Raw genomic sequence first — 9,265 nt, forward strand, 5'->3', positions numbered from 1 at the left:
CACAAAATCATAATTCTTATGCAGGAAAGAACAGAAAAGAAAAAATATTATAGAATATGAGATGACTTCCTTAACAAGTAATAGAAGTGAATAACAACAAATTAGAATTTGTGGATTGGAAATGTGTTGACATTTTTCAAAATTTTATAACCTTAAAGTTTATTTATTACAACAAAACTAGTTTAATCATAGTTTAAATTATATTTTGTGAAAAATTTTCTGAAATTAAGTTTTTTTATCCATATTTCTGAATCTTTTTATGATTTTTTTTGTTTGGTTTTCAAAGACACATTTTATACACTGTAATCTCAACATAACGATTCAATTCTTAGCACTAGGACTCAGTATGAACTAATCTTTGTCCTAATTATGCTCGGAAAGAATACGGTCTATTTAAATCAATTTCGAGCATGTGAATGCTACATGGAAATAAAATACTGAGATATATATTCAAGTTTATGAACAATTAGCAAAAACTGAAGCTTTTGTGTACCTCTTAGAAGACCATGAATATAGTCTTTCACCAGTACAAAACTACAACCCTTGCTGATATTATGGGTTGAGGTTGATGGAATGTTGTGATGCACAATGTTTTCTCTCCACATTGTATCAATTAAGTTGCACATCGTGATGCTAATGCAGATGGAAGATTTTTAATGTCTACTATTCCACTGCTTCCGCGATAAAGATGAACAAAGACTTATGTGTACCTTTTGGACCATTTAATAGATGGTCACATGTCATGGTCTGCAAACATATGTGCTTTCTCTAGAGTATTTCATCATGTCTTTGTGCCATTCAGAAACAAAAAGAGAAACATGATAGGAATTTTGTTTGAATTTGAGAGAGAGGTGGGTTTCATAGATGAACATCTTCATGATTAAATATACAAGATTGTTGTTGTTGACATCCGCTTTGAGTAATAGTTAGTTGTAAGTTTTTACGTCAACCGTGCAAAAGCATAGTAACAAGTTATCATTATATGACCAAATTCACAGTGATTACCAAATCGTCGATTATGTTTTAGTTATGCATAGTGTTAACTGGGAACCAAAACTGAAAAGCTAAACGGGAAATGATTAGTTCATAAATTTATAGATTATATACAAAACAGGAATTAGGCGCACCACATTCATTATTCGGTGAGGGATTCGTTGTGCGGCCATTATTCGACAAAAGGAAGTAGGAAAACAGGTGTTATGAACTCCTTCACTAGCGTTCTCGATCAATTTATCAATTAACCCAAAAGATTAGAATCTTCAATTTGGGAAAGACAAAAAGATTTGCAAAAACGAAAACCAAATCGAGGATTAAGAAGAATAATAGCAAAAGATAAAATAAAATCACGAGGAATGGTGGTTTTGTAGCAAAAGTGAGAGAGAGATTCATTTTTCCTCCTTTTTCTTATTTTCCTTTCTTTTTTAACGATCAAAGAAGAAATTTGTTGAGTGGTGGTTTCTTGAAATGATCATCATCTTATTTGGATCTGTAACAAGCTCTCTTTGCTGCTCGAACGATATCCTCTACCTGCATACCAATCAATGTTTTCAAATACATTGAATAAAAAAAAGGAAACATTTACATTTGAACAAAAAGTTTTTACTTTTTATGCAAATAAGAGACAGACCTGAGGAAGAGCCAATCTCTCTAAGTTAGCTGCATAAGGCATTGGAACATCAGCTCCTGCGATCCTCTCGACCGGTGCATCCAAGTATGAAAAGCTCTCCTCTACAACCGAAGCACTGGTCCATAACAAAAAAAATTAATCCATAATTTTAAACTTACTATATCGAAAAACTGTTTTTGTTTGAGTCAAGAAAATGAAGTAAACCAGATCTCTGCACAGACTCCATGTTGAGGGAAACCTTCTTCAACTGTTACCAATCTACTTGTTTTTCTCACTGAAGCATTGATGGTCGCTCTGTCTAGCGGACGGATTGATCGAAGATTTATCACCTTCAGAATATTTATTAAAAACAAACTTTTAGAGTTCACGTATCAGTTTTCAAGCAGAATCAGAAGACAGAAAAATCCGAAAAATCTTCATTACCTCAGCACTTATACCCTCTTCTGCGAGCTTCTCAGCTGCCTAGAATCAGGTAACATTCAAAGTATCAGAGACAGAAGAAAGACTAGCACCGATTTCGTAAAATAGCAAAGCTTGTTATAGGCAGGAAACTAGCAAAAATAGTTTGAAATACTGAAAGGTGCTTGTGAAAGTAGCAAACCTTGAGGGCGAAACCGACCATCTTCGAGAAAGTTGTGATAGTTACATCCTTTCCTTCTCGTTCAATCTGTCAAAGGCCAATACAGCATTAAAGCATCTAACAGCTAAACAGAAGAAGCACGAAAAAAAATAAGGCGAGTGATAGTACCTTGGCTTTGCCTATGGGGAGACAGAAACTTGAATCAAGTGCTTCTTCCGAAATTGGAAATGACTCACCGTATCTGGATGATGAAATCAAAATTGTAATGTGACTGAAGGCTCTAATTAAATGAACTTCAAAACTAAAGCTCAAATTAGGTACACTACTTACAGTAACTCGTTTTCGAGGAAGACAACAGGGTCAGGGTCTCTAATGGCAGCTTTAAGAAGACCACGAGCATCTTCGGCTGAATATGGAGCGAGAACTTTCAAACCAGGAACTGAGGCGTACCATGCAGCATAGCACTACAAAATGTAGATCAGAATATCTCCAATTAGCATCCAGAGATAAAGATACATGGTCACAACTAGTAGTAAACATGGATCATTCTTGAATCCTTGTACTGATCATGTTAGTTATACAGTGAATAGTACCACTACACGAACAGTGATACCACCAAAATGCATGTATCGATCATGTTAGGGAAATTTTGATTAATGTTAAAGGCAAAGCTAATTCCTTGATCCAACTTGAATATCATAATCATTTTCACATAAGCAGAGGGTAGAGTTTAAGAGAATGCGAAACAACAAATTATTCATTTTCTTTTTGGTGAAGAAAAAAGTATGTTGTACAGAATTTGCATTAGCGTTTACCTGAGAATGCTGAGCCCCAACACCAGCAGCAGCACCATTGGGTCCTCTAAAGACGATAGGTACATTTATCTGTCCAGCAGACATGTAATTTGACTTTGCAGCAGAATTGATGATATGATCAATTGCCTGAAAGAAGTCCAATAGATGTTAGGACACACAAACAGATATAAATAGAGATTTCGTAAACTTTAATGTCATTAATGATAAGACGCCAAACGAAAATAAAGCCAATGATGTCTGGAAGCATATTTGCACCACAGTGCATGATCCCATTATGCAACAAGAGGAAGAGGAAAAATGTAGTATTAGAAAAATAGAGTAAAAACCAACACTAACCTGCATAGAGAAGTTAAACGTCATGAATTCTACAACAGGTTTTAATCCAGCATAGGCGGCACCAACTCCAATTCCAGTAAATCCAGCCTAAAAACATAATTAAAAAGATGACTGTCAGAAATCTTCCCACTCTAGAAACATAGACATAAGAATTGCATCTGAACAAAAAAGAATTAATAATAATATAAGTAATCCAAACCTCGGTAATAGGGGTATCGTAAACTCTCTCAGGACCATATTTCTCCAAAAGGCCTTTAGTGATCTATGAGTACATGACAAACCTCCAGCATCAGATCAGCGTCAATTCAAAAGAAAATTTAACTAGAAAATTCTGTTTCCATCAGGTCAAAAAATTCTAACCTTGTAGGCACCTTGATATTGGCCAACCTAAAAAGACGACAAAATATTAATTATAGATATCTGATTAGAAATGCCAGATCAAAGTATAAAACCTGTCAGCTGAAACTAACCTCTTCACCCATGACAAATACTTTAGGATCTGCAGACATTTCCTCATCAATTGCAGAATTTAGAGCATCTCTGACTGTCATCTAAACAAGGATATATGCATACAAAAATGTAAGCGATATTAAATTTATTTTGAGAAATTCCATACACAAGGAACACTATCTTTCAGAAATATTGACAAAGACTGGAGTTTACATCAGCTTTATCAGCTGCGTTTTACTAGTCAGCTCCTATATGAACTAAACAGTGGGCTCTCAAAGTGTACATCAAATTCTAATTTCAGCTAAATTTGTTTAGATTCTAAATTGTTAGTCATAATAACGATCCTAGTCTTCTAAAATCCAACATTTTCAGTGACAGAACACAGGAGAGAAAACCAAGAGTCATTAACAGCTGTTCTATGATAGCCTATCCTTCGCGTTTCTTAGATGCTCACTGTTTGCAAAGCCAGATACGTGCAGTTTCCTTCATCTATTCAACGATTTATTACTCTCTAAAACCCGATGTCTAAGAGAAAACAACAAAAAGGCAAGCGACACAATTCGCAGAAGACGACATTTATCTATCATCCAAAGGAGAAGTGAAGAGGTGATCATTCTAAATTGATCAAAACTCGATAGAAAGGTAGCTCAATTCGGTAAAAGACATTACCTCTTTAGCACCAGCAGCGTAGCTCCTTGCGGAAACCAAAGCCGATCGCGTCCTTCTCAGAGACTGTTCAACATCCATTTCGAAATCAGACAATTGCGAAAGAACGAAAAAAAAAAAAAAACCATAAATCCGATCCCAGAAACTCCACAAAAAAAAAAAAAATCGTATCCGTACTGAACAAATGAAGAGTAAAAGCCTCTTACCGACGCAGAAAAGCCTCCATCGACGGCTCTCTGTCTCAAGATTCCCCACATTTTCTCTAACTGAAGAACAAAAAATCAGTAATCATTTACGATACGGATGAACAAAATCCCTGTAGATCTAACAATCGTCAAAAATTTTCTAAAAAAGAAAAAACGAGACAAAACGAATAGAGGAATGAATCGTAATCCGGAGAAAGCAAAGGACGAGTGAACAAGGAGACGTGAAATGATTACCTGAGCTTGATACGATCTACCGCGCCTGCGAAAATAGCGATCGGAGACGGCGGATTCGATTGAGAGGAAGAGACGACTCAAAGCTTGAGCGAAAGGGCACTGTTTTTTTTTGTAACAACAACAACAACACAGCACAAGACATTTCAATTAGATGATATATAATAAGAGTAGGTCTTCTTCACCAAATTACAGGAGCCGTACGATTATTCACTACCGGTCAAGATCAATGGTTGACATTCCCTATTATACTTTTTTCTTTTTTCTCTTTTCTTTTCTCAACTTTTTTATGCCATGGTTGAAGTTTATAAAAGTCGACGACCAAATATATGCTATTAAATTACTGTTGGAATATACGAAAATGGTGAGATATATTCTTAATTTATTAATTATTAGAGTGAAAAAATATACTTAATTAGCTCGCAAAGGGCAAAAATCATTAATTTGACATGGCTTTTTTTTAAAAAAGTGAGCTAATTAGTTTAAAAATCCAACAAAAGAAAAAACAAACAAACAAAATATCTAAAATCATAATCTCTGTTTGTATCAAGCTTGTACAGAATCGCTACTGGTAGTTTCTTTTTGCTTTCTTTCAGCTTGAAGTGATCTGCAAAGTGATTCAAGCTTATCTTTCTGATTCTTTGTCTTCTCCAACAGTTTCTTCAATCTTTCACGCTGTTTCATTGTTGAAAACCATAAGAGTTAGTGTTTTTCACTGATTGATAAAATGGTGAGAAAAGACGGTTTCGGTTTTTACCTCTTCGACGAGTTCTATGAGAGAAAGATCCGATTTCTCGGTTTTGCTCTTCAAAAATGCGTTTTCTTTCCTGAGTTCTTTGATTGCTTTTGACATCTACTCAAGAAAACACCAGTATAGAGACAGGATCAGTAAGTAACTAAGCTCACAGACATGGCACTTCAGAACTTTCATAAAAAACGATGAAGACATGGAATGGCGTTTTTACCTTCTCGATTTCTTGTTTGAATGTTTCAAACACCTCGTTGCTCTTTACCAATGCGTCCTGCATATAATCGTGTTTCATTTTTTATGTTTAAGCTTCACACACCCAAATCAAGGAATCTTATTATCGGTGGTGATTATATTGAATCGAGAAGACGATAAAGGAAGCGTATAAAGGGGAAGAGAGGAGACCTGGAACTGCTGGAATTTCTCTCCATCAGATGTTAGCTGCAACCGCAAGTTTTTCTCAGTTGCTAAAAGCTGAGAAACTTGATCTGCGTAAACTTTCATCTGAGATTTTTCATGGATGAGTTTCTCCTCGTGCTGCTTGATTTTTAACTCAGAAATCTGTAGCTCGAGTGTTTTCTGCTTCAACTGTTCATTTCAAAAATGGGATGTTATCAGGTATATATACATTACAGTTACAAGCCAATAATTATAGCTAAAATGATGCTTCATGTATAGTTGGGATATAATTATACTCTTTGCTCATGTTGTTGTTCTGAAAGCATATATTGATCAGCCAGGTGCTTCAACTTCGTCCTCAACCTGGAGATTAGGAAACAAAACCACTGAAATTGATAAGGACCTCTAAATAATGCTATATCGAGCTGATGCAAGTAAAGCCGTTTTTAAAGTGATATCCATGCAAGTATATAGTTTGCAGTATGTGTGAGAGAGCATATTCATACTGATTTCTACATAAATCTGCAACAAAACTGTACATATACTAAATATTTCTACTCTTCTACAATAGAAAACGTGGTGATTTAAATTTGTTTGGCTTACATCTCATTTTCTTTTAGTTGTGAGAGGCTTTCATCCTTTTGCTCGTCCAACTTAATGCTCACATCCTATAGCCAAAGAGAGATTCGTAAGGTCAAGAGTGTAACCAACAAGAAAATAATCAAATAGTGATTTTTGTAAGTGTCTGATATTGCAAAATCCTACAAGAAAATTCATCAAACTAATTTCTGTCAGTCTATTTCAGCGTATCCATCTAGATGAAACTAATATGGACTCTTTTCTACTTTATTTAAGTGAGTTCCAATATTTTCCAAGGATTAAATAATTCTGTGAGATTTCGATACTAATATGTGTCAATCCCTGAACATATTAACGAAGAAGAAGAAGGTTATTTCCCTGACAATCCCAAGCATATAGCACAGAAGATTAAAGGAGATACTAAGGGAATAGAACAAGGTTCAAGAACGAGGAGCGTAGGATTTGCCTAAGAAAAAAAAAAGAAAGTTATAACACAATATTTCTTCCTCTTCAGAACTGCCAATACCAATGGCAAAGTGGCGCAAATTTTTAAGATTCAGCAAAGATCAAAAACCTGGGAATAATTCACAACGAAAAATGTGTTCAACGACCTTTATTGCTTCCTGGAACTTTGTCGATAAATCTGATCTTAACGTTTGTCCCTCAGTTGACACTCGCTTGCATTCTTCCTGTTATACAAAGGAACATCCAATTTACACTCAAAACAAGACGACAGATAGAGTAAGCAAGAGAAAAAAAAAAAAAAAAAAAAAACAGCATACCATCAACATTTTGTTCTGACGTTGTAACTCTCTACAAAGAGACTCAAGCTTGTCACGGACAGTAATAGCTAAAACAAAGAAAGGAGAAAAACAATTAAAAACATCGTCATTAGTGTTCAGTGATGACTGATGAGTAGAGACTATAAAGAACAATCAAAGGCAAAACTGGTTTTACTGATTTCCTATTACCAGAATCTCTTTCAGAAAGGACTTGCTGATACTTCAGCATGAATTCGAGAAACTCTTTTTCTGATTTGAACATATTCTTTGAACCTTTACGCTTTGTCTCAACTGCCTCCTGCTTTTAACATCAGCAGAAATCAGGAACAGCAACAATAAGCAAAGGAGAACACTGAACTTTATTACACTTAAAATTGTCTTGTCCCTTTTCAATCTAGCTTAAGCAACTCGCATAAAATGTGAACACAGAGAATTTTGGATACAAGGCCTGCTTATCATCTAACATCCAGAATCTTGGTTTTAGCATTAATGCAATTGGCAAATTCTACTATTGCTTGGAATCTAACAAGGAGTCACAATCGAAAAGGTATGATACAGAGAATCTTATCAAGTTGATATCAATGACATTTGGGATAGTTAATCAATTGTCCAAGCAACAATGAACACAGAAAGGATTCTAGACGCAAGGACTGCTAATTATCTGACATTAACCAAAATAAATAAATCTAACAAGAAAATGCAACCCAAAAGGCATGATATAGAGAATCCTATCAAGATATTCAAACTGATAATCAATTTTGTGCTAGATAACAAAAAATGTGGAATAGCACATCAAAATACTAACTTGTTTTCTGGGTTTGAGTGAATCCATACTCTGAGTCGAGGCCGATTCTTTGTCCTTAGACAAGATTGGATTCTGAGTTGACCCTTCTGATACTAAACCCAAAAGCAAAGAAGCAAAGTTAGGTTACAAAAGAAGGTAAAATACCCAAAAAAAGGAATTTGAGAATATGTTCGTTTCACATCTCTCACATGTTTGGCAATCAGGAGGAGGAGGAGCTTCTTTCTGCTCTAAGCTAAGCTCGCTCGAGACCTGAATTAGGTCATCTACGTCGTCCGTTTCTTCACACAACGGAACGGGAAATGTCCTGGGCTTCTCTGATTTCTCAATCGACACATCATCGGCTTGATGCTTTGTTGTGATACGATTTTCTTCCTCGGCCACCGGAGAAATGAGAGGTGGCTCCGCAGCTCCGTCGACGAATCCATCGGGCAAGGAATCGACTTCGGGGAGCAAATTCGATTGCTGTGACTCCATTTTCGACTCTGGATCTGGAAACCAAATTACGAATCAGCGAGATAGAAAACCCAGTTTTTCGCAACTGTGACGGATTTAGGCGAGTAGAAGAAGATGAAGCACAAAACCTTTTACGGGTTTTAAACTTTTTTAATGAAAAAAAAAAAAGAAACGGGAAAATAACTAAAACGTGTACTTGATAATCTAAAGTTCAATTACTACACTAGTTTGAAAAGACTTATTTTCTCATTGTAATTATTTCTTACTTATTTTATGATATATTCATAATATATATAAAAAATCTAATAATATTATATCATCCAATTTAATCATTACACAAATATTTATCTATTCTATTAAAAAAACATTTTTGTCCAAACATAATTTCCTTTATTTTAGTCTATTCAGTTTTTAGATAACTATTATTCATCTCTTCTAAAAAATCCTCTATTCTTTCTGAAATTTTTCTTTCGTGTTCTTCGTTTTCTTTTTGGCCGGTGCCGGCGTTAATCCGACGTCGGTACCGTGCTGTAAATGCTTCTCGGAAAATAAATTCCGGCAAGTCCAGATCTGTGTAAAATAGTTTTG

The 9,265-nt window shown here is 35.2% G+C and overlaps 2 protein-coding genes across 3 annotated transcripts; both read right to left on the reverse strand.

Annotated features, from left to right (window-relative positions):
* Positions 1-1,065: 1,065 nt before the first annotated feature.
* LOC18018055 (pyruvate dehydrogenase E1 component subunit beta-1, mitochondrial) lies at positions 1,066-5,042 on the reverse strand. Its single transcript, XM_006401992.2, has 15 exons — positions 4,915-5,042; positions 4,681-4,740; positions 4,478-4,540; positions 3,829-3,909; positions 3,719-3,745; positions 3,558-3,620; positions 3,359-3,445; positions 3,023-3,148; positions 2,538-2,671; positions 2,376-2,448; positions 2,229-2,294; positions 2,051-2,089; positions 1,832-1,956; positions 1,628-1,742; positions 1,066-1,527 (listed from the first exon to the last, which is right to left on the reverse strand). Exons 2-15 carry the CDS (start codon positions 4,729-4,731, stop codon positions 1,477-1,479), a joined length of 1,101 nt encoding a protein of 366 aa, XP_006402055.1. The 5' UTR covers positions 4,732-4,740; positions 4,915-5,042; the 3' UTR covers positions 1,066-1,476.
* Positions 5,043-5,309: 267 nt separating this feature from the next.
* LOC18018056 (alpha-taxilin) lies at positions 5,310-8,798 on the reverse strand. 2 transcript variants are annotated; one of them, XM_024156927.1, is made up of 11 exons: positions 8,413-8,798; positions 8,225-8,316; positions 7,609-7,717; positions 7,420-7,487; positions 7,249-7,326; positions 6,662-6,726; positions 6,355-6,421; positions 6,065-6,247; positions 5,877-5,933; positions 5,669-5,764; positions 5,310-5,586 (listed from the first exon to the last, which is right to left on the reverse strand). In XM_024156927.1, the coding sequence occupies exons 1-11, from the start codon at positions 8,696-8,698 to the stop codon at positions 5,458-5,460; spliced, it is 1,230 nt and encodes a 409-aa protein (XP_024012695.1). In that variant the 5' UTR covers positions 8,699-8,798; the 3' UTR covers positions 5,310-5,457. The 2 variants fall into 2 exon arrangements, with proteins under 2 accessions (XP_024012695.1, XP_006402056.1); XM_006401993.2 differs by having other exon boundaries at positions 7,609-7,720.
* Between the last annotated feature and the right edge of the window lie 467 nt (positions 8,799-9,265).

This window comes from Eutrema salsugineum, unplaced genomic scaffold (genome assembly GCF_000478725.1).
Source record: "Eutrema salsugineum unplaced genomic scaffold, Eutsalg1_0 scaffold_2, whole genome shotgun sequence".
Lineage (NCBI taxonomy): Eukaryota > Viridiplantae > Streptophyta > Magnoliopsida > Brassicales > Brassicaceae > Eutrema > Eutrema salsugineum.

Excerpts from the sequence above, each read along its gene's own strand:
- LOC18018055 (XM_006401992.2), bottom strand. The coding sequence starts at position 4,731 with ATGTGGGGAATCTTGAGACAGAGAGCCGTCGATGGAGGCTTTTCTGCG. Across the intron at positions 4,541-4,680 it reads ATGGAGGCTTTTCTGCGTCG|TCTCTGAGAAGGACGCGATC; the intron begins GTAAGAGGCTTT and ends GATGTTGAACAG. Across the intron at positions 2,090-2,228 it reads TGGTCGGTTTCGCCCTCAAG|GCAGCTGAGAAGCTCGCAGA; the intron begins GTTTGCTACTTT and ends ACCTGATTCTAG.
- LOC18018056 (XM_006401993.2), bottom strand. The coding sequence starts at position 8,698 with ATGGAGTCACAGCAATCGAATTTGCTCCCCGAAGTCGATTCCTTGCCC. Across the intron at positions 6,248-6,354 it reads AACAACAACATGAGCAAAGA|TTGAAGCAGAAAACACTCGA; the intron begins GTATAATTATAT and ends TGAAATGAACAG. Across the intron at positions 5,765-5,876 it reads TCAAACAAGAAATCGAGAAG|ATGTCAAAAGCAATCAAAGA; the intron begins GTAAAAACGCCA and ends TTTCTTGAGTAG.